Source organism: Sparus aurata, chromosome 15, assembly GCF_900880675.1.
Source record: "Sparus aurata chromosome 15, fSpaAur1.1, whole genome shotgun sequence".
Classification (NCBI taxonomy): domain Eukaryota; kingdom Metazoa; phylum Chordata; class Actinopteri; order Spariformes; family Sparidae; genus Sparus; species Sparus aurata.
The window spans coordinates 26,193,493-26,219,249 of NC_044201.1; the positions used below are offsets into that span (position 1 = coordinate 26,193,493).

Here is a 25,757-nt window from a genome sequence, read left to right on the forward strand (position 1 = left end):
TTTTATCTAGGGCCACAAATAATGATTGAGTCAAGTCAATTTTTATTCATATAGCATATGTAACTCATAACAAAAATAATCAAATGACACTTTTGAATTAGAGCAGATTTAGAACATCTTTATTTACAAAAACCGAACATTCCCCAGTGATCTAACACTGAAAAACTGCCTTCATGGTTATTTTCGTTATCGATTAATTGGCGCATTATTTTGAGGATAAGTCAGTTAATCGTTTAGTCTATAAAATGTCAAACTATGTGTAAAAATGTTCCTCAGAGCTCAAAATTATGGCTTCAAATTGCTTCTTTGGTCGAACCAACAGTCCAAAGATTTGTCATTTACTACCATAAATGACAACGAAAAGCAGCAAATCTGTACATTTAAGAAGCTGGAGCCAGGAAATGTTTTACATTTTTGTTTAAAGAATAACTATAGTATCAAAATGTTCATTGCACCTCACTTTTCTGTAAAATATTAGAACATAGTGAGAAAGGCCAGAGAGCATTATTTAGTTGCTCATTTTGTCGTAAAGCCAAATATTTTCAGATTCCAATCGGAAAAAATATATATAAAAATCTCCATATTTTTATAGTTGGAATGAGAGAATGTTTGTCATTTTAGTCAAAAAATTGTCACAACTGGTGTGTCTAAAGAACTAAATAAACTTGACTTGCCTAATCAATTAGTGAACTTATTGTTTTTACCCTAATGTTTACATAATTTAATCAGCTCATTAACTTCGCTGTTGTGGGTTACTGAAAGGAATGAAAGTAACCAGCAACACACAGTAAAACTGGTTCAAAGCAGAGTCCGTTTCAGTTTTATTAATCGAGCATCTTACTGAGGAGCTGTAGTCAGTTGCTCGATGCTTAATTTAACACTGTGATGCCGGGTTGGGGGTTTGATTCCCACTGGGATGAATGTTTTTCTAGAAAAAAACATCTTCACTGGCTGCACTGTAATGAGCGCACCCACCAAATGGCATATGTTAAGAGTGACAACAACAGAGAAAAAACTGGTGAATGTTGTGTTGCATGAAGACAAATGGTGTAAATATCCCTGGCAAGCACCGCTGACACTGTGTCTGTGAATCCAGCCTTGGCTCAGAGAAGCTGTGGATCCATGCTGGCTCTCAGGGGGCCATCTTGGATCAAAGCATCTGGCGGGTTTGGCAGGTTGCATTCTGGGTCTTGCTGCTTGCCTTACACACCATTTCTCAGTGCTCAACACAGAGCGGGGCAGAGCAAAAAAAAAGAAAAAAAAGAAAACACAGGCCAGAATCTGCTGAGACCGAAGCCGTAAGTTTGGCATCGGTGCAATGTTTGATCAGGACATCAAAGGATTAGTGAAACATGTCTGATGGAGATACACGGGGTTTCCCCACATACAGTACACTTTATCGTCATTAATATCATGTGTGGTGTTACCTCAGCTATCAGTGTGGCTGCGATGGTGAGAAACACACAAGATACAATCAACTCACACACACACACACAGCCAAGATACAACTGATACACACATCCCGACAACCCCTCTATCTGATTGCCTGTCTCCCTCTTCTCTTGTTTCACTCTCTCTCTCTCTCTCACACAGACACAACCCGGATACAATGACATGAGCTGCTGTGTGATGAGTGTCATCCTTAAGGTATGAAGAGAGGCCGGTTAGAAAAGGGTCAATGTGTGTTTGTATACATCCATACGAGAGAGAACGGAGAGAAGATGGAAATAAAAGAAAGAAGGGAAGATGGGGTGAAAAGACAGAGTGAGCCTCTATAGCCAAATAAGATTAAGATAACTATCTTGGCCCCTGTTCCATTCAGTGTAGATAGGAATAATGAAACCCACCCTGAGGTGGTCAAACTGCTGCTGCTGCTGGCCTGTGCTGGTTTTTAATTAAGTGTGTAATGCTGCTATGCTAGCTCTCGCTAAATGCAAGCAAGGAGTTGTTTACATGAGTAAAAATATACCAGCGCGCACCTCTCAAAAAATATATCAGGTAGTGGCTAGGATAGAAAATAAACAAAACTCCAACACTCACTAATATCAAGTCTTCTCATTTATTTATTTTTGTGAGTCACTAGTCGATAAACTTGTCTTTTCTTCTCTGACGTATCAGAAAGTGGTGAAAAATGTAACTGGTAATTTCTCAAGTTGACGTCTTTAAATCTTTGTTTCAATGACATGGAAGATCAACAGATTGAAACATCTGTTGTGAATTAATTTTCTAACTGAATGGCAGAATGATTCATTGCTTCTTGGCCAAACCACACGGGTCAATACTCTGACCTTCTAGTTACGGGACAGCCTTCTGACCGTCAGGACACTTCTGAATTGCACATATTTGTTAAAACGTTATGAAACATGGCGACCAGATAAGCAGGAAATCCGGCGAGAAACAACTTCTGTCTGTGCCTTGAAGGAGGGAGCTTGGATAAGAGGGGGAAAATGAATGAGACAGAAAGAGAAAAACATTAAAAGCTGTGATCACAGCACGTTCATCTCATTTCTTATCCCACCATTTTGCCATTTAATCCAATAGCTGCTAATCCAATTTGTCTATCGGACATGTAAAAAGGCGGGGAGGAGGAGGAGGAGGAGGAGAAAGAAGGAGAGGAGGAGGAGGGAAAGGGAGGAGATAGAAGCTGAACTTCTTCTCTTCTGTGTCCAAGTCACTTTCTGAATTGCGGTTTATTTAGGGACGAGCCGCACTTGTGCCTCTCCCCGTCGCTCTCTCTCCACCCGACCGTCAAGCCCGTCTGATATCAGCGGGGATCAGAGAAGATGAAAGCCAAAGACGCATGAAAGGAAATGAGAAAAGAAGGAATAAAAAGAACAGGATGAACATTGTTTCCTGTGATTAGGTAAGAGCTCGTTAAAAGGCTGTCACTGCGGCGATGTGAATATGCATGACAGGGGCCGGCCTAATCAGAGAGGTCTGTGGCGAGGACCGGAGGGGGGGAGAATTGTGCGTAAGTAGCCTACTGAAGACTTGATTTAATTAATGTGAGTGGAGGAGTGTCTTGTTAGGAGGGAGACACAGAGAGACTGAGAGTGTAGCTTGTAGAGAGAAACGTTTCAGTGCCCATAAAACATCATCGAACGCCTGCAGTGGTGGTGTTTCATGCTGGAATATGGCTGTCAAATTAAACATCTAATCACCAGATTTGACAGCTTCCTCGCTTATTCTCTCCGTTTCTTCCAATCAGTTGCTGCAATTCACAACCCAGCAACATTACAACACTTGTGATATGTGTAAGAATCAGCCTCCTCCACCTCGACCCCCTCCTCAATCTTCTCTACATTGCACATGTGATTTCTCCTGCTCTCCTCTATTCTCCTCTGCTCTCTACTGGAGTGGTGCTGAGGGCTATTTTTTTCCAGGGAGTCTTGTTCGAGGCCTTTTTAGCCGCCCCTCAATGGCACAATGGTCCCAGCGTATAGAGCAGATTCCTGCTTTATTGAACCTGTGTATAATGTCTGCTGAATGGAACACATTAACCGATTCACACTCACCTCTCTCCCTCCCTCCCGTCCTCCCCCCCGGATAGAAAAAAGGAGAAAAGTAAAATAAGAAAAAAGAGAAAGAGCTGAAAAAAAACCTCCTCTCACACTGAGGCACAATGACTGCCTTTTCCACCGGTGTCATTTGTCAACCACTGCTTGCTTTACAACGTACAAAAGAGGCAAGAGAAGCAGGAGTGGGGTGTGACTGAGAGTTTTGGAGGCAGAGGGGATGAATTGGGGCTTTTTTCCATAATCATAAGTGGGGCTGCATAATTATTTGTTTCTAATTACAAACTGGATAAATGCTGGAGGTCAATCTTTCAGTCAGTATTGGGATTTTGGAAAAGACACACGCAGAGCAGCCGAATTAATTAAGTATGATCTTGTGTAATAAATTTGGTTTCCGTGTTTAATAATCACAGGAAACCAGCATGGGATGAATGTTAAAATACTGAAGTAGTATTCAGTCCAATAACGGTTTGAAATCAACACCTGTTGAAGTGTCACTGCTTCATTAAATGGTTCTAAGATGAATAAAAGGCTCCCCTGCCACATTTGTGAGGTTGGAAACCAGTTAGGTCCATGCATGTTTTAAAATTAGGTCAATTTATGCAACTATAAACTGATTATAAATCAGTAAAATCAATGCACAGTTTTGCCTTTACATAAGCCAACTGTCCTTCTCTTTATTACCTTGATGATCGTACAGTCTACATGCTGAAGTATCCTTACCGAACAAGACTGAAGCAAGATACTGAACCCAAAATGGCTCCTGGTGGCTCTTCCATCGGTGTGTATGGATGGTTATTACTCCTGATGAGCCAGTGGCGCCTTACATGGTTGCTTCTGCCACCAGTATATGAGTTTATGTGGATGGGTGAAAGCTGACTTGTGTTTTAAAGCGCATTGAGTGGTCGCTAAGACTAGAAAAGTGCTGTTTAAGTACAGTCTGTTTACCATTTAAGATCTCTGATTAATTTCAGACGGAGAGCAATAATCATGATCATTATTGGTGCTTTTAATACCTTGCAAGCGAAAGTGTCATTACAATTTCATCTGTTATTGTGTAGCCCTGATTCCTGAGCTCTGTTTCAAGGGGAGATGAACTACGGACGGCAGTAAGTAGAACTGCCAAAGCCTTTTTTAATGAGCAGGAGAGTGTACATACGCAGCGCCTATCATGTCACTGTTTGAACATTTGTGTTCAGAGACCATGTTAAACACAGACGATAGGTTTGTCCTGCTAATATGTTTCCTCCTCTCATCCTCCTCTCTCTTAAACACACACGCCTCCTTGATATCCTCTGCCAACTCTCGAATACGCACACACGCACACACACACACACACACACCCTTGGGCAAACACGTTTGACCTCAGAGCTAACAGTAGACCAACCTCCAGACACCTCTCATTCCTCCACCTTAGAGGTGAAGAAGAGGTGGGGGCTCGGGCAAACAGGGTTCACATAATAGACTCACTCTGGAGATGAAATGTTCATATTAGAGGTCTTCACTTTGCACACACACACACTTTCTGTTGCTTGTACAGACGGGTGAGGAGTGTATTTGCCAAAGAGCAATCATTTATGCAGGCAGCGGTCTCTCTTGAAGCTCCTCTCCTCTTTCAACTCTCTCTACATTCTCACTTTAACTAAATTAAATGCGTGCTTATGAGTTAAACGTACGTATTAGGGGTGGCGTGATACACCTATACTGAGTATAACCGTTATGAATCTAAAAGTGAAATATTGATGTTAATAATTCCCATGATAATATTCTGATATATGTATATATATATATTTTTGTTCTCACTTTATCATTTTCTACAATTGTACAGACTCTCTCCAATAATCAAGTCGTTTATGTTTCTTTCCATTAATGCTTTTTCATAGCAGGTGTGACGCTTCTGATCGCTTACGATGCAAAAACTTTAGTAAACTACCACCAAAGTGTGAGACTACTGCTGCACAAAATCACGTCGGGAGAGAAGACTGACGGGAGCGAGACAGTCTACACGTGGTGCAGACACATATAGTGACGATATTGTTATTATAAATTGTTTTGGATGATAATCGTGTACTAAAAAAAATCTGATATTGTGACAGCCCTGCCACACACTATATCTTTAATTGACTATGAAATAAAAAGGAATAAAGTCGGTTTAGATTAGAACTAAATACATTTCATTTCTGGAGTATTTTTCTGTTTGTCTAACAGAACCAGCCAAGCTGTGACAATCACACAAATACAATCCTCCCTCTCCTTAACTCAACCCCCACATCTCCTCCCCTCCCTCCCTCCCTCCCTCCCTCGCCCCACTCCATCAAATTGTGTTTTTGCTACAAATCAATAAACATTATCAGAGAGTGGCAGACTATGGGCTGGTGGAGGCAGCCTCTGTCTGTTAAAGCCCAGACCGCCCTGTCTCTATCACAGCCTGGGCAAGAAGGCCAAGACACACACACACACACACACACACACACACACACACACAAAAAAGGTAAGAGTCCAACAAACGCACACACAAACACAAAAATACATATAACATGGACGCGGAGGCAGACTACATACATACGGACATGCTTCGTGATCAAACAGCGGGTCTTTGATGCATTACAGTCCTACAGGGAGCGATTTCTCACAGCCACACATACAGAAACACAGACAGTGGGAAACAACCAGAGCGCGCAGACTGGAGAAAGAAAAGAACAGCAGTGAAGCACTGAGGTGTTTAACAATAATCCTAACAGTACAGAACAGGCTGTTTAGACCACACCACTCAACGTCAATAAGAAATTAAAAGAAAAAAGAAAAACCTATGACGGCAGCAGCGACTTTAAACACTCCCTAACCCATTAGACTGCTGTATCACTACCTCTATGCTTGTCAGCACGCTTTAGCTTTAGCGTCAGAAATCCGCGCTCTCTCAGAACCATTTAACTGAGCTCTAAATAAGATAATTTTCAACCTGTCCCCACTTAGCTTGGGGCTGGAGAAGGAAAATCAGGGGGCCTGCCATACACCATTTCTCAATTACCGTTCTCATTATTGTCACCGGCGTTCATTACAACTATTATCATCCTCCCTTTTCTGCTGCACCCCCCCCACTTTAGGCTAGCTTAGGCCGTTGTGGCTGTCGCGTTGGATGAAGAGAGGGAGGAGAGCGGCAGAATCGAGAGCTTTTTTTGAGGCCGAAGCACTTCAGGTAATTAATATAGCAAGGGGGGGCAGATGAGAGGAGACTGAGAATATGTGAGTCTATGTGCGCCTGTGTGTGTTTTTGCTGAAATGCCTGATTGGGGAGCTCACCTGCCGATACCCCCTAAAAGGTATTTCATTAGCGAGTCTTTTACCATACAAGCAGAGGAACAAAGCCTCGGCTACGCCTGTCTCCACTCCAACTCAACGGGGCCCTCCAGGACGCCTGTAGCTGTGTGCGGGAAGAGCAAAGAAGAGTGGAGGAGCAGGGAGGAGAGGCGAGGAGAGGCTATCCCCGTTCATAATCTCATGACAAAAGGCAAAAAGGCATCATCCTATTAACAGCGTGATCTTCACCAGCTCATGGTAGCTCCTTTCCACAGGGGGCTCTCTTTTATTATTAAGGTGAGTGGGTGATAGGCGCCTCCCTATTAGCCCAGGAACAAGAGTAGGTATGGAGGGGGAGAGGAGAGAGGAGAGACCCCATGCTAGGGTCCTGTTGGTGCCTTTTTCTAGTCTTCAGAATGAGAGCCTTTGCTTGGACCTTCGGGGGCTGCCTTCTATTAAGCTCCAGTGATACAACACAAAGTGGGAGAGATTCTTCAATCAAAAGCCTCGACACCAGCGGTGATGCTCGCTGGGAAAACATCTCCAGCTCCACCTGATTCACGTTACGCCTCAGCTCCACTACAGCCATTAACATGTCAGGGATCAGTCATTAGGAGAACTTGATAAATATATTCTTCACCGTGTTTCAACTTATAAAGCACTTGTGCATTTTCATTGATATATATTCATGGATGTTTGTTTGTTTGAGCTCAGTTATATGATTACGTAAAGAAACTGAATGCATGTTAACTCGCTCAGGTTTCACTGTTTCTCCGCCTCTGTGCTAAAAGGACGTTAAAATATATTTGACAGCGGCAATTACTGTAAACGCGTCAGTATTTGCATTTCTTCAACGACTTCAACGGTTACTGACAGAGACCTGAAGTATTTAAAAAGGGTGGGGTGAAGGGGAAATTTTTGTTTTAAGCCGGGTATCCAACAGCAGAATTGCCTAAATAGTCGGTGTGTGTGTGTGAGAGAGAGAGAGAGAAGGAGAGAGAGACCAGTGAGAGGAAGAGAGATTAGTCTGTTTTTCTGTTTGAGTGTTTTGTCTTCTGCTCAGTGGGGGTGCTTGCCTCTAGCCTCAGGTTACACAGCGGAATTGTGGGAAGGAAAGTAGCCTGAACTGTGTTTGTGAATGACTTGGTGGTAAAATGTGCCGAAGCTACTTCATACCAAATCACACACATTAGAAAATTTAGATATTTTCTCCTCACACTGAATTCTACCTCAATCATAAGTTGTAATTCTGGGAAAAACACACATACTTTTTCCTGCTACTGGTAGTGAATAGATTCTCACATAATAACTTTATAGCCACTCTAAAAAGTGTTGGAAACCTTTGACTTTACAACTGGTGTCTGTAACTTATTCTAGTTTTAGTTTAACTGGGACTTAAGATAAAATACTCAATAATAATTTTTTATATGTTTTGTTGAGTTGTGTACCTACATCATCCTTAATTTTTAACAATGTTCAAACGGAGAAATTCGTCATTTTAATTAAGGTAATAATGAGTTTCATTCAGTCGCCTTGTCACTACAAAGTGAGAATCAGCGAGTCTCGTTGAAAGAGACTAAACGCAACGAGAATAAAACTTTAAAACATTACCTCATCCGTAAACATTTCTGTCCAAGTCAAGTAGATAGATTTTATCAGTTTAACAATAAAGACTACAACTCCCATTATTCCATAATACTTAGAACTTGTGTTTTGTTTTGATTGGTGAAAAAATAAATTTAATACTCATTATATAAGATAAAATTAAAATAAATAAATAAACATTGTATCTTAATTGATTTGAGCGATGGCTGCTTGAACAAAACTATTGTTGCACCACTTTGTTCTCCTCCTTTGGGACTATTAACCTCCATCCAGAGGGAAGAAGATGAAATTCACTGTGACGTCATTTAAAAATCGAGCTGGCTATCCACTGACACTGTCTGGTGTACAGGGAAGCTGCTCCTCCAGGTGCACACTTTAATTAGCAATTTCACATTAATGTCACATGCTTTGAACATTAGAGACATGTATGGATAAAAGAAACATAGTTATACCGTGCGACTATTCTTCAAAGCACACACTCACTCTCCTGCATAAAAGTCAGAATTTTGCTAATTTAGTGTGATAGAGAGAACTTTGAGGGACCTTTAAAAAGGTATGTCAAAGTACAGATACCGAAGAGATGCACTCCGTCCAACTCCACCGACTTACAGCCGGCTACACACACACACACATACACACACCTCCTCTCATCATCATCATCGTCCTCCATTCTCCTCTGTAGCCCAGTAAAAAGCCTGTGATGACCTGGGTGTGTAGCTTATTAACCTCCCCATCAGTTCTTATCAGCCAATGAATAGCCCAGTCATCTGCCCCTCCTCCTGAATCTAAGGGTGAAAAATTTCTCCTCACGTCAGGGCTATAATTCAATCCACACACACAAATCATTTAAGGTGCGCACACACACACACACACACACACACACACACACACACACACACACACACACACACACACACACACACACACACACACACACACACACACACACACACAGAGGGAAGGGGATCAGTGGTAACATTTTGTCAACCTTGGTCCTGGTGAGCTTCCAAGACTGGTGTGGACCAGATGTTACTGAAATGATCAACAATTGGAGGAAACAACAGAAGAGGTGTACATGGTGTGTGTGTGTGTGTGTGTGTGTGTGTGTGTGTGTTCACGTGGGTGCACTTGTGTGTGTGTGTGTGTGTGAGGGCCAGAATAAATTAATAGCTGATTTCTCCCCTTGCTTTGATGGCATTAAGAGCCCTCTTCTTCTCAATGTGCCGCGTTAAATGCTTTTCTCTCCTTCTCCCTTTCCCTCCGTCTCTCCCTTCTTTTTTTTTGACAAGCAGGGCCACCCAGCAGAAAGCAACTGATGCAAAACACCAGAGTAATCCCCCCCACCCACCTCCCTCCATCCACCACTACCTCCACCACCACCACCACCACCCCTCCCGCTATCTTTAGTCTTTGACACAGTAGCCATTATCTGTGGGATTTAGTTAAACCAAACCTTCATGTATTTGTTAGGCCCTGGGTTCGTTTTCTCCTCTGACTGCTCTGCTTGAGTGTGGCCAGGCTGAGGGGAGTTTTTTTTTTTTTTCTTTTCTTTTTTCTCACATGATCAGTACAGCGAGCAGGGGACACATGAAGAGGGGGTCTACAATGCCATCTAGCTGGATTCTTCTTAAAGTCTGAGCTGAAACTTGTAACCTTGTTTGTTTTGATTGCTGCAAAAACACTAAACCGTCAAGTTAAAGGCCTCAACATGATCATTTTACTACTGTATTTTACTGCAGATGTTCATATGGAGCAGGAAAAACAACATGATTTTTTTTCTGTTTCATTAAACATTTGTCAAATGAAAGATACGAAACTACTTGAACTAATCACGGTTATCAATGGATTAATAAACTAAACAAAGAATAACAACAGACCAACGCGCCAAAATCAGCCGTTGTGCAGGGATGGCTATTCATACAATATTATTGATACTAATCCCCTAATTGATTCTGCTTATCAGTCCGATTCTTTACAGATTCCCTTATTGATTCCTGATCAATTTCCTGTGTGCTGCTAACGCTTTTATAACATAGGATACTGATTCTCTATAATGGACGTATTACTTGTTTGGAAGCTGTGGCACTTGGGCAAAGACAGTCAAATTATGGCCTTCCTGGAGTTTAAGCAGGTAGAAAGATAATTCAGCATATTGCTGGCGTTTCTTTCTTTTGATACTCGGAAAGATCATTTTACAAATAACTAGCACTGTTGTCATCTTTCTTTGTGAAATGAAGCCATGCTTTAGACAGGGTTCGCACACATTTTTCAAGGTCAAATTCAAGCACTTTTCAAGCACTTTTAAGGGTCATTTACAAAATTTTCTAGCACCTTATCGCTGGGGTAAAATACATATCTACAGGAATATATATACTCATGATTATTTATTTTCACTTTTTAACACAATTATGTACATTGTATTATGCTGTAAACTTCTAAAATGATGTTTCATAATAGCAAAAACTTCAGAAATTAAAGGAGAACACAAAGTTTATCCAAAAAAAGGGAAGCCACTTGGTGTTCTTCAGGTACATTTGCAGCGAGACAAAGAGAGACCTGAGAGCACCCTGTAATTTTCTTTTTTGACAAACTTTTATAAGCTGTTTGCTTATTCATCAAAGTTTATTAATATTGAACGTGTCATCAGCCCAAATTGCAACAAATTCACCTTCTCCTCAGCCATCCTTCTCTATTGCTACCAGGCTGCATGTGTGATGATACACACACACACACACACACTGGTTTTATTTCTGCTTGTAATAAGCAAACTATCCAGTCTGATCCCAGTGTTGCCAAGACACAGAGTAATAATGTCAAGCACATTCAAGCACTTAAACTAAAATCCAAGCACTTTTCAGACCTTGAAAACACAACATTGAAATTCAAGCACTTTCAAGGATTTCAAGCACCCGTACGAACCCTGTTTAGACTTTTTCTTCCTCTCTACCATGTGCAGATGGGACAATATAGACTTTATGGCGAACTGTGATAATAAACACTCAGGGTAAGTTGATCATGGTGAATTTATATTATCTGGATCATCGTGAATATAATAAAGCTGTGTAGCTCACTGACGTGTATTTCTACAATTTCCTGACTCGTTTTGAATTGCCACAAATGTGAAGCAATAAGTTTTTCTTTTATTTAGCTGAGTCAAAAGAATATTGTAATGATTATTGGGATAATACTGTGAATCAGAACTACTGTGGCCAGGATAACAGTGATATCAAATTTTCATATGGTCATGACTCCCTCTTGTTACAAGTTTCCAGCAGCGTACACGCACGTTTCACATCATTGTTAAGCAATGTGCATCTTTCAGAAAAACGTGCAGGCATTGATAAAAGGAATTTACAAGCTCGGAGGCCTACGATGCTGATGAAGATGACAATTATGAACCGGTTCTCAACTGGAACTGGTTCCACTGATTCCCAACCCTACTCGTCTCTTACTATAACTAGTCCAGACAAACCGGTAAAAAGCACGTCAGCACTTGAGCTGTTGGCCTTTATAACCCACTCCCAGTCTCTGTATCTGCATACATGTTGTCCGATATGTGGTGATATGAACTTTTGCTTTTACATAATGCAGAAGAAGATGCCTGAGGTAATTTATAATCACTGATTCACAGTAAAGTTGACTTTTTCTGCGCACTGACGTCATTTAAGAAAATACATCTTATTGTTAAACTGTAATATCCTGCTTGTGATTGTTTATCATGATATATTACTTATTCCTATACACACACTGTTCAGGCCCATTCTAGAGCAAGCATGAGCTATAGAGGTTAAATGTTTATCCCATCTTCCAGATTGTGACTTGTTTTTACTACCAGCTCACACCCATAAAACTAAACTAAACACTGAGGCCTTCCTCTCTGCCACATGCAACTGCAGAGCTCAGAGCAGTGTTATGGAATCACTGTTGAAATTTGCAGATAAGCCAGGGCTCTGTGGGGCTAAGCTAAGGTTAAGCCAGGTGGTTTAGCTCCCTGAGTATGTGTTTACACACACACTGAGGTGTGAACCATTTGGGGAGCTTAGAGGGGCGGAGAAACATGAGTTGATTTAGTGCTAGTGTAAACCTCAGTACCTGTTGATGGTGTTAATTAGGACAGCTTAACACAAACAGCAGTATCAGGGTTTCTGATGCGGGCCAGGAGTCAGATTCTACATCCGCCAGGGGAATACACACTGGTAGAGTTGGGCTACGTATAAAAACTATCAATGACACAGATTCTTAGTCTTGCCATATTATTCTTTCAAAAACATTTTATAATTTAAATCAAAAATCTTGCCAACTTTAGATTATTTTATGTAGGTTTGGTTCTTGTACTTCTTGGGTTTAGGCCTCATTTAACATTTTTGAATTCTGGCTTGATTTGTTGGATGACAAAAGGGTTTTTCAGAACATTTCTTAAGAACTGTTTTAGTCTTAACATGCATTTTTTCATTGCACATAACTTCAGACTCCTGTGAAAAACACTGCTGAGCTATTTTTATTTTAAGCATATATATTATATATTTGATTTATTCTACACTGTCCATTTTAAATGTCTGATTCTTGACTTTGACAATACGTGTTTTTATCCTTTCTCTCACTATGTTGATTGTAACTGTTATGCACTGAAATACCAAAGCAAAAGCGAGAGCCTACTCTGCAATAAACCTGCCTGATTGGTAAAGGAACAAATTTGGTGGTACGACTACAACAAAAACTTTCAGACAATACTAAGCCTGAAATCATTCCCATTTAGCTTCAAACACTGGACCTCACAGAACAGGTCAAAACACTTGAAATGCAGTTATATTTATTAGTTAAGGAGAGAGGGAGACGAGCGGGTAGAGAAATTTCTGAATGAGAAAGTGTGAGTATGTGTGAGAGAGCAGTGATAACCCCCAGTGGAGGACCCCCCTCAACCTGCTGACAGACAGCTGCAATCTTTTTAGCATAAGTGGCTCCGCCTGCTCCATTAGCAAGGAGAAGGAGGAGGGTGTGTGTGTGTGTGTGTGTGTGTGTGTGTGTGTGTGTGTGTGTGTGTGTGTGTGTGTGTGTGTGTGTGTGTGTGAGGAGGGGAGAGCTCGACCCCCCCCTGGGGTAGATGTTAGAACAAATTTGAGGGGTGTCATATTACACGCCTTGTGACAAGAGGCAGTGGGGAGGTGAACGATGAATTTGCTTGATGAATTAATCTGAGGACCAGTAATGGCTCCGCTAACAACATTGGTCATCCTTCATACATCTCATGTGCTGCGATTCACGAGTTTCTGCCCTCGTCTCCCTCTGTTACACAATCATCGCATCCTCTCCTTCATCGTCTTTTCACTCCATGTCTGTATCTTCTTCCTTTCAGCTCAATAAATGAAATATTTTGGTAAAAAAACTGCACTGTTTAAAACTTTTGAGCTACGGAAGACTATTTGGTTTGTTTAATACACTCCCTAATTTACATTCCGGCTAATGTGTTTGTAAATGTATTGAATAAATCCCCCTGCAGCATTACATTACAGCTGACACCAACACCAGGCAGTTACTGCCACTGGCCATGGCTTGAGCTTTGATTCAATACACAAATGCAAAATTGCTGTGTTTAAATAGATATTTAAATGGAAATGTATTTGGAAAGACAGCTGTTGGTATTTGTAGCCTGGAGTGCTCATTACAATGGGAAATGGGGAGGAGTGTGTATGAGGGGGGGTGATGACAACGGTAGCATGGCGAGCAGCTGCGTTAGCAAGTGAATGGTGTAATTACTGGCCAAACCTCTGTCATTAACCTGCTTTGTCGAGTGCCACCACATCCGTTACCATAAGAAAGCCTTGATTAATTGACTGCAAGGTTGAAATTCAATTATGTCATTGGGCTACGATTTGTTAACTAAATAATAATCAACCAGATAAAAAAAACAACATCAGGAATAATTATCCCTGATGAATCTGAGCTACATCAGTGTTGATGCTGTTGATTTCCTAAGAGATTAGAGCGACATATGAGAAAATATAAGTCAAGCAAAAACAGGTGGATTCAAATGTATTAGCTTCACTTTAAAATTGATAAATTAACCCTTAGGATAAAGTTGTATGAAAGACACATTCAGCTACAACACAAACACAATCCAATCCAACAAAAATAAAACACTGCAGCTCCGGTTTATTTGATTGCGTGCATCACTGTGCTACGCTTAAGAGTGTGTAGCTGAGTGTGCAATCTTCTGTGTGTGTTTGTTAAAGTGTAACTTGTGTATTCAGTGCTTGTGTGTTTGTATGTCTGTGACGATGTGTTTGGCAGCTTGCAGCACGGTTTGTTGGACCGGCTGCTGCATGGGGTCTCAGGCAGAGAGGCGGCTGATGAAAGCACTGGCGGGATGCTCCAATAAAGAGCAGATTATCATAAGCGGCCATTGTCCACCTCCCAATTCTCTCCAACAAACCCCCACCACCACCACCATCCCCACTTACTCACCCCTCTGCTGAAAATGTTAATCGGCCCTATCGCTGGCAGGCTGAGGAAAGGAGGAGTGCTTGGCCCAGGCGGGACAATTTCTACTGATTTAGAGGAAGCGTGGAAAATGACAAAATCATCAGGAAGAAAGACGGAATGATACGGGGAAAAAATTAGTAGTGGCGATAATAATTCCTGCTCTAGTTTACAGATTTAACTTGTGTGTCCTCTGGGACGTGGCGAGCAGCTACACCCCCTTCGCCTCCATCCCAACAAACTCCCTCCCTCCCACCCTCCCGTTGACTCCTTCCACCCAGCTCGTTTTATCTGAAGATTCTCAGACAATGCCTAGAGGATCCCGTTCCCTAATCTTCCTAAAAATCCCCCTTTCATCCCCACTGTTAAAGAATGTATGAAAGGCTGACACCGCGCTGGGGAAAAGAAGTGGGGGAGAGAAAAAAAAAAAAGAAAAAAAGAAGCAGTGCACATCTGGGAGTGAGGGTGGTGTCACTCTGCTGGACTGGGGGGGTGGAAGGAAAACAGAAAGCGCATGGGAGGCAGGAGCTCCGCAATTGGTCGCTTGTGCAGAGTCCTTGCAAGTTGACTAATTAAATTGTTTTGCTGCTCAAACATTCAAATGGCCGAGGAGATTAAGGGCATGAGCGGGAATGGGAGTGTATATGTGTGTGTGGTGGTGGGGGGGGTGTTAATCTGTGTTCTGACCCAGTTGAACCTTGGAGTCACAGACACACACACATTTTCACACAAAACAAAAAGCTCAAATCCTTTGTTTTGTCCCCTCAAAGGCACGAAAAAGGCAATGGGTTTTAAAGGAGTGATCCCAAGATTTCTTTTCTTCCCCATAGGGAAGAACGGCGCATTTGCTCCTGAAGTGAATTCAAGATGACCACAAACACATTCCACCGTGGCCTGATACAAAACCATTCGATTGAAAGTGAGTGCTCTTTTCGTAACCCTGACAACAACAACAAGAAAATGACCAAAGGCTTCAAAAAAAAAAAGGGAGCACATCTTCTCTTGGCTGTGTCTATCTCAGTTGCCATGAGCTTAGCTTACGAGCTGGGGTCTGTGATTATGGATAAACAATAGTCGCAATCTCTCTGCTCAACAATTTCAATCACAATTCACACAATAGACAAGCCTTCAGCATAGCCCGGGTTTATTTTCAAGTCTGTCTTTATTGGGAGATTCAGGAGGTTGAGCCTTGTTGGAAGCTTAATGTTACTTGATTCTTTTTCAGAAGTGCACTGACGAAACATTTTTTTTTTTTCTTACACTAACAAATATAAAAATGTAGCTCCTGAAAAACAAAGCCAGCACTGATTAAAACCAACACCAAAACCTCTCTGCCGCCATCTTTGAGTATGTGAACTGGGGAGGGTATTATAGTCTAAACACTTTTTCTTCTGTCAGTGCTGAAAGATTAGACTGGTTATCCCATTAAAGTTGGTAAAATGCCATTCTTGTGTCTTTAAGCTCTCGTATAGGAGGTCAAGATGAGTCTGCCTGCGCTTACAAGGCGGGCACGGATGTAATCTGCCCAAAGTTACAATAATTAATGTTAAGCTTCTTCAGCAATACGTTTGTGAAAGAACTGGCCCTGATAATATACTTAAAGCTGCACACGCTGTTTGTGTTGCCGCAACAAGACAAGCAGGGCTTGATGTGCATGCGTATATGTGAGTGTGTGTGTGAGAGTCCCAATGCCACTCACGTAGCCCAGCTTAAATCTTTAGTCAAACTATAAGCTGATGCTGCCACAATGCTGGATTAGGACGACAGGCATGGGAAAAAGAGTGAGAGGCCGGCTCATTCGGTGCGAAGGAAATATAAACGTAACACTCTGACAATGATGCCGGCACCCCATCACCATTAAGGAACGCATTAGCAGCCTGGAAAATTGCTTTAAATGATGGAAAATAAATTAAATCATCTGCAGATTCCAGTTTAAAGATATGAGAGTATTATCACTTAATCCCTGATAATGGCAAATAAAACAAAAATGACAATTAGATGTATCAAAATGTCCCTGCAGGGCTTCAGCGTTTAGAGCCACAGGTTGACATTTAAGCTGTTCACATTCTGCAATCCTCCACGCCAAGTCAAGACCAGCATCCCCTTCCAATGTGAAGGCATTGACAGTCCAGTCTGTCCCTTTCTCAGATACGGAGGGGGATAGGCTGCATGTGTAAAGTACATTAAGCTCTTGCTGGATCCCTCCTTGTGCCATTCTCCTCTCGTCGACTCGCAGACACAAAGGCAGATTAAAGGAGCGCGCGCCATAAAAACCCTGTGTCAATCTTATCGGCTTCGAGTGCAATTTTTAAACATATGTTAATCTGGGAGAGCTAAAACTCATTCTCTCCTCTCTCTGCTTGTTTATCTCTTATCAAATGCGCAGTAGGTGAGAGGCAGCTTTGCGGTACGGCTAAGTGCCATTATTTGGATAATTGCGTCCATTGTTGCGGGTTATATAGCTATTTGAAATGGGAGGTGTGTGTAAATAGGTGCAGGGGCCAGGTAGGGGGCGGTTGAGATGGGGCCAGGGGATTTTCTACGACAGCTACATGACGCTTTTGAATGCTTCTTCGTACCTCAAGCTGAATTTTCAATAAGGAGTGTCTGATATGTTTTTTTTCTGAGCAACAATACCTTTAGAAAAGTAACAATGCCAAGGTCAGAAGCATTACATGAATAGGTATAAATACACAGTTGGAAATTAGCATAATAGTGACGCCATCAAAAGTTATTCAAGCTGTTTCTTTGTGTTGGCTGTATCGTACTTAAAAAGTTTTATACTATATCTATCTAGACAGCGGGGCAAAATGAATGACGTATGTGTAATGAATACACTAATGCACTAATATTCTCATTTAATCAATAAACTCCTATAAATGTTGGGTGTGTTGCAGGAGGTGAACGTCCTCCTAATGTTGCATGTGTGAAGGACAGTGCTCCCAGTGGTGCAAGAATAACAAGTTCATTAGTCGAGGGGGGGCGCCGCAGGAATTCAAATTCCCCCCCGACCCGGGCCTGGCCTCTGATTGGCTGGCTGCATCGGCATGGCGAGACTCATTAGAGCCCAGCAGTAATTAAGAGTTGTTAGAAAGTGAATTCTCCAACCGCAGATTAGAAAATTAAACTATTTACTGATTACATATTAATAGAAGACAACAATGGCGCTTGCCATAAGCTTGGAAGGCAACCAAGGAATAAATCTGTGTACTTAATTACCATAAACAATGGGGGCATAGAAATGGAGTTTTATGCACACTCCCTCCTGTAATGTGTCTGATATCAGAAGACACTTGACAATTCTTGTTCAATTATCTCTATTATTTAATGTGCTGTGAACTGCCTCTGAGTAAATAAATTAACCACCCCAATTACTTGGGATTCATCTGGGGAGGGCCGCCGCGTAATAGAAAATGCCGCAGAAAGCTGCATTGTGCCCAAACCAGGGGGAGAGAAGGGGGAGGAGAGGAGGAGATGTGTGGAGAAGGAGGGAGAGAGCAGGGGTGAGAGAAAGGAGACAGAAATAAAGATTCACAGGGATAAAAAGGAACTGAGCAAATAAAAAGTGATGAGGAGAGGCAGAGAGGGTTGAGAAAGAAAAGCGTAAGAGGAAGACACAAAGAGAGAAAAAAGAAAAAAGAATACTGATATGGGAACAGAAAAAAACTAAAAACAGGAGGAATAAAAAATTAGACTTCATTCCTTGTGGCAAACATTACACATGCATATATAAGCAGAAAGACAAACTCTTTGCACAGAGACAAGAGGAGAAAACACAGCTGAGGGAATGACAAAGCATGTGATATCAAAGAAGGGAATACTGAGGACCAGCAGAGCTCAGTGGATCTTCCCAGGCTTTCTGCTGCCAGAGCAGAGAGATGAACAATCTGTCATGGGTCAGTCGGTCTGTCTGTTCACATCTGCCCATCAGTCCTGCAGCGCTGTGCGCTACCACAGCACCGCTGCACACTGAGCTCACCCAAACTTACCTCAAGAGGTCTGAATCATATGATCATATGCACTGCTATGACATCCACCCTGCTTAGAAAGTCAGCTCTGTGTCTATGAACAAACTACACATAGTCCTAGATATGATCTACACACATACACGTTCTTAAACAGGTGGATAAAATCTAAAATTGTTCAGAATACACCAAACTCTAATGTACCGTTAACCTTTCAGTGGAAACTTTGTTTCAAGAGGTGATCTCTCATCACACGAATAAGGGCAATGAATTCCTCTCTTAAATACATCCACTGAGTTCCTCATTATCTAATCTTCCTTTGAGATCACATCTGAAGTCCAGCTCAATTAAAATAGCGGAGCGTGATGCTGAATTTTATTTCTGTCCAAGCCTTTCTAAGAAAGGCTCTCAAAACCATCTGTGGATGTTTGGTATTTCATAAACACAAGATCAAAGAAAGAAGGAAGAAGAAAGAAGTGGGCTGCTTCCAGGTGTTAATGAATGAACTGTGTGCTAATGTGTGAAGCAGAAAGCCTGCATGCTCAGTCAACTTTACTTGGACAAAATGTGATTTTCTGCAAACAGAGACATAGATTATGATCATGTCAACACATAGAAGCTGTGCAAAAACACACCTGTCTTGTGTGACAGGTGATGTAGTTCAAATGCTCGATGTGTTAGAACTGACAAGCAGGAAAATTTACTTTGGACAGATACACGAGTATAGTGGAGGAAGTAGATAATGGTTGGTGGTGGATTTCACAACCAGGTATCAGGTCACATGAAGTCATAGGAGATAAAAAATGTTGTCCAACATGCAAACATGCTTGGACACCATTTTTTTTTTTATCTCCAATGACTACACTCATGGTGCAAACAACTTGCACTAAATGAGCCTGTGAACAGCAGGTTCTGTTGAACTTTAATCACGACTTTTATTGCCATCTGAGGAAAGAGCTGATCTGTCCCAAACTTCAAACAGACATCGAATGAGATATTGGGGACATTAGAGGACCTCTGGACATTGGCTGGCAGAGTAAAAAATATCAACATTTACTGTTAGCTGGTGGTTATTTCTCACTATGTCCCCAAGTACAGGCTCCAGTCAGATGTGATGGATCAATATGGGATGTTTTGCTTACAGCCAATCAGCCAGAACTTCAATCAGACATTCCGGGTCCAGAGAGAAATATCTATCATCTATGACAGCCTATAGAAAGGTGACCTCAGTTGCTGAGGTGATAAAAGGTTACTCTAGTTACCACCTGTCACTGGCGCATCTCGCTCTGATGCCTCCAGACCTCGGCCTACAGGCACAATCCATAACCTATTGGATGAGTCTCTGGGATAAGTGCTGCAAAATGAGATATGGAAACAGAAATACACTTTCAGGAAGTGAGAAAACGGCTCAAAATCATGTGGCAACTTTTTTCAGTTTCTCAAAAAGCAATGCCAGTGTGGGATTGGTACCAATTTGAGGTAGCATGTTTTAATTCTTTATTGAGCCCTAAATACTGACCGATGCCTTGCAGTTAAAAATGGTTACCATTTATTGCTGTTGAAGAAAACTATAAGCACCACTGACCAAATACAGGACTGGAAAACTACAATTTTTTAAAGGATATAATACATAACCTATCTCTAAAATGTATTGTACGAGATCACCCGGTCGTCAGTGTGTTGATGTGCTGAAACCACATTTTCTCGATTTCATTCCCCGTTGATGTTATGAACGGGTGAAAAGCAACCAAGGTGAATTTCTCTTTGTGATATCCTTTTATTATTTTGTCCTCGCCTTTCCTGTTGTCACCCTCTTCCTTCTCTAGTGAATCATATTTTTCAGGAGGGGACCCAAGTATAGATATATATATATATATATATATATATATATATATATATATATTTATATAACTATATAAAGAGAAATCTTTATGGCTGAAGGTGTTTGGAAGTAAATAACCTGGCGTCTTGCTGGCTAGCGGCTGGTTTATCAGTGGGTGAAGAAGAAGAAGGAAAAAACAGCCCTTCAGATTGACACAATGGCATGCGCTCCGACAGGGGAAGAGGGCACAGAGGCAGGAGGGAGGCGAAAAGGAGGAGAGCGAACACAACAAACGGAGGGGAGATAGTCTCGATATCAAGACCCAAATGGGATGGGGAAGGTGAGCGCAAATCCCACCGCCCCAGTTTCCTTTTCTAAAAACCTCCTCTTCTATCCTTCCTGTGTTGCTTTTTTAGGATTTTTGGGGGCTAAATCCACCGAGGTGGCTACTGATAGATCAGGAAAAAAAGCATGAGAGCTGCTACTGAATTACTACTGTAGCTACATGCTCAGAACGTTTGCAAACATAAAAATTTTACACTTCCTGGATCCATGTTGTCTTTTTTTTCCGGCAGCATTCTTTGGTGAGGAATGGGATGGTTTAGTATCACAAATGGGATGCTATTCTCCAATTTCAGTTAGGGACTTAACGGAGCCAAGGCCCCTCTTTTGGCTCGGCACACTGTCTCATGTCTTAACAAGGCTTTACCCCCGGCCAAATCTTAAATAAAAACCTTCCAAATCTGGCTCCATACGCCAAACCAGATTGCACTTTGTATGCGCGGGTGTGTAAGCATTTGTGTGTGTCTGTCGTGGATTTGTGAACTGTGTCAGTGCTCATGTTGTGTTGTCTCGTGATTTTATTATTTTTTTTTTTACATTTCTTTGCCTTTCCCTCTCTCCTCCCTTTAACTCACCCCCGTCTTTCCTTATACAGCATATCAATGAAGGCCAGATATGTTCTAGGGGAAGGAGGGTGTATGTGTGTAGCCGTGCATGGCTGAGCGCACTGTTCAATAGTGTGGAGGCTGGCTGGCTGGCTGGCTGGGGCCGCGGCTGGCAAACGGCTGCAGCGGAGACTTCGGCTGGGGCTCCGCTATCGCACCCAGTTATCGTTTCCCCCATGAAGGGCTCCCTTATCACCCCAGCCCAGAGAGGTCTCCCTTCTTCTCCCATCCCCGAGACACACTCCCCCCTTCTCTCTCCCTCCACACCCACCCTTTCCCTCCCTTCTCCACCCTCCTCCTCCTCCATCCCCTCCTTTCATATCCACCCAGCGCTCCGTCGTGCAACATTCAACCGAGAGGGAGGGGAGAGGGAGTGGGGGGGAGGCTTCAAAGATTCTCTCTCACACACATAAACACACACACACAAACTCCCTGAGTGCACATGCGTGTGTATGTGCGTGCGTACGCTCAATTTGCCAAAACAGTTTTTCCAGTGTAATTGGGCTTGGGGTACCTGTGTCCATGAGATAGCGCAGCCTCTTCTCCACGCGAGCTGCTCGGGCGTCTATGTGCCTCTGCTCGCTCTCCAGTGCAGACAGCTCCCCAACCACATACTGACTGGTGTCTTTGAACGCCTTCTGTCAACCAGAGAGAGAGAGAGCGAGAGAGGGAGAGAGAGAAGGAGGGAGAGAGAGAGAGAGAGAGAGAGAGAGAAAATGGTTACGAAAGAAAAGGAAGAGTAGTGCGATATAGCATTAAACAGAGGGAAAAGGATGGAGAGATGAGACAGAACGAGGGAGAATAGAGAAACACAGAAATGGAATGACGCAGAAAGGTAATGGAAAAAACAGAAGAGTGAAAAAAGAAATGAAAAGATATAAAGCAGAGTGTGGAGGAGAGTGAAAATGTATGAATAGATGAGCAGTGTGTCCACAAATCTTCCATGCATTAAACAAGAGAGACAATTTCAATAAATTTACTTACTTCAATAAATACGAATAATGACTATCTGTTGCTGTCTCTTGTTTCGTAAATCTTTATTCATGTGAAACAATCAAGATAACACCTACAAGTTTTCAGGGATTTTCCTCATTATAACTGGCGCTAAACATGTTGGGAAGTTTATGTAGAAAAATCAAATGGGCTGCATCAATCTTATAAGAATAAAATGATATGTCTGTGTCCGCTTGGTTCATTTTACCTCCTCATAGGTGAAAATATGGTGAATGAGGAAATAATAATCAATAGTTCGATCAGTGATAGAAAAGCAACAGCCACAATGAACAGGTGAGATGTATAGCTGCAGGTGACTCAAAGCTCCTACACGTCATCAAGGTAAACTCGACTGTGCTGTTACTCTCTGAGCTAAATTATACTTTTTTTAAATTTTTTATAGCAGACATCATTTTAAACCTGTGAAGCTCATCATGGTCTGGCACCCAGACCAATCCCAACCTAAGGTCCTCTGATATGGTTTGAATGGTTGTCCCTAAGTCTAGGTTGGTGAGGTGACTGGGCCTTTTCTATTCAATGCATGACTTTCTACCTATTTTGTCAAACTTTTTAGTCTCTATGCCTCCCACCTGTGGAACAAGCTTCCTGACTACCCAAGCTCTTGTTAAAATTTCAGCTCTTCTCAATCAGGGTTGGAAACGTTACTGTCTTCTGTAGCTTTCCAATAAATGAGATTCATAACTTCTTTTTAATCTGTAACATTTCATTTGCTTGCTTTTGTTTTTATTCTCTTTAAAATGCAATTTCAACCTTTTCATAATGTTTAATGTCTTATTTCAATGCAATTCTATATTTCTGTCAAGCACTTTGATTTGCATTTAGTTTGAATGGTGCTATAAAAATAAAATAGTTTTGTGTTTTTGCATCATGTTGTTTCTTCTAACTGTATTCTTTCTTGTGTAAGCATCTTGTTAACAAAGGTTCAACATAAATAAAGATCATTATTATAATATCAATGAGCATTCCCGTGTATTTGAGATAATTTAAATCATGTCTTTATGACCTCTTTGTCTGACTCACTTGAGAGGCTTTTTCTATGTTTCCTGTTGTGAATATTTAAAAAATAAGAAAGGTAGAAGGGTCATCAGTGTTGTTGGAGGACAGGCTTAACTAAACTGCACACATTTTACATAAATCAGAAACAAGTTTAATTTAACCAGTTTAAAGTTATTTTTGGTCCCATAAACTAACCCTGGCATTCAGGTTCAAGACGTTCTTCTAACTCTGCATGCACACAAACACCAGCCAATCCATAACTATACGTACTTCCACACAGACACACACACACACCCCCTCATCACTCTATAACCATATGCACTTAATACACACTCCATTTCTGACCCCTCTTCACCTCTGTCTCCTGACTGCTTGCTATTCTCAGGAGAAACTCCTCTGAGTGAGGAGAAATGTTTATTCAAATTCACTACTGAGGATGCATCCGAAAAAATATCTCCATTTTATTGCTGATGCACTTCGTTTTTCTTAATGGGAAGGAGAACTAGTGAGCAGTAGAGAGAAAGTTTTTTTTTTCATTCCACCCAGGCCAGCACTTTTCCCCCTGTACTCTTTCCAGCGTTTGAGTGTGTGCCTCTGTGCACGTGTGATTTGTGCGAGTGTGTGTTGATTCCCAGCAGCCTCTCTTCCCCCCCTCCCTCCTCCCCCTTGCGCGCTCTCGCTCTATCACCATATTTTTCCTTGGCAAATCAATTTTACACATGATCAGCCCACTCCCCTTGCCGCGCTCGGCCCAGCCGTAATTAAGAGGAGGGAAATTACCATATATATTATATTAATGCAAACATCATTCAGCAGGTAATTCTTGGCTGATCGGGATAATGGAAAGGTTGAACACCCATTAACCCTGGGGCCCAGGCACTGGGAGGAGGAGGGTGTGTGTGTGTGTGTGTGTGTGTGTGTGTGTGTGTGTTCATGTGTGTGTGTGTGTGGGCACGCATGGGACCGGGGTGGAGGGCGCAGGGTCGAGGGTAGGAGAAGGCTGCTTGGGAAGAGCGATTCACCCCATGGTCTCCAGTGGCACACACACACACACTCCCACACACACACTGATTGAAATAATAGCATTCTTATAGACACACTCTTTGTACGCGGAAGTTCAAACACAGGCTGAGAAGAGTGTGCGCATGTGTGTGAGTGTGTGTCTTTGCAAAGAAGTTACGTGCCTACGTGTCCTTCAAGTGCAAACACACGAACACCTCTAAGTGGCAGAGCAGCTGATATCTACCATTGTTATAATTAAAACGGCAGTGTGTTAGATCAATATTCGGATGTCTCTGTGGAGAAGAGAGGACAGCAGAGAGAGTGTGTGCGAGAGGTGAAGAGGAGGGAAATTTAAGCCTCGAGAGAAAAGCTCAGTGAGAGATTCATTGAAGACAAGACATTAGAGACAGAAAGAAGTCAGAGTAACAGGAAATACAAAAAGACCAATCCTGAACTCGCCTATTTCACCTTACCAAGCACACCTCTAAGGCTTTACAAAGCTAAAGGTGCAAGTGTGACTCACTTTAACAAAAGTGCTAACAACTTGCAAAGACAAGTATGATTTAACAGAAAGAAAATGACAAACCTCCTCTTCAAACGGTCTGCGAATATCGAGCTCTGTCGGTGAACCTCGGTCCTCCTCAGCCCTCCTCAGATCCTCGGGATTAGACTTCTGTCTCTTCACCTCTGCTGGGACGAAGGACATGACGGACGAAAAACAGGAAGTAAAGACATTCACAGTGAGATACAGACAGAAGTAAACAGATTTATTTCATTCATAGCATGTAAGTGTGAATATCACAGAGATATCACAAGACTTATTTCTAGTTTATTTGTCGTTAATGCTGCAGCTTTTACTGACTAGTCATGAGAAAGCCTGATATACTTCTCTCAAACAATAAAACAATGAATTCCTCATATTTAGAGAATCAACCTCCAGTTCTTTTAGTGACTGAGCTGAGCTGTAAAAGCCCCCTTTTCTTCTGTTCCATGAGATTTATTCTGCTGTTAGAGATGGCTCGTATGGCTTGAAATGCATTAAGAACAGTGGAAATTTGAAGCAGAGCAGATTTGCTTTTGACAGATAACTGTCCGTGCACGTCCTGCCATTTACCTG

At 41.9% G+C, this 25,757-nt stretch overlaps 1 protein-coding gene across 6 annotated transcripts in view; it reads right to left on the bottom strand.

Moving 5' to 3' along the window:
* ehbp1 (EH domain binding protein 1) overlaps positions 1-25,757 on the bottom strand; it is a 149,825-nt gene that overhangs the window by 14,653 nt on the left and 109,415 nt on the right. For 3 of the 6 annotated variants that reach the window (XM_030441823.1, XM_030441822.1, XM_030441819.1), the window contains 2 exons: positions 25,227-25,330; positions 22,143-22,266 (listed from right to left, as the gene is read on the bottom strand). In XM_030441823.1, the coding sequence (XP_030297683.1) occupies positions 22,143-22,266; positions 25,227-25,330 (228 nt within the window). The remainder of the gene's footprint in view (positions 1-22,142; positions 22,267-25,226; positions 25,331-25,757) is intronic. The other 3 variants (XM_030441821.1, XM_030441820.1, XM_030441818.1) reach the window with 3 other exon arrangements.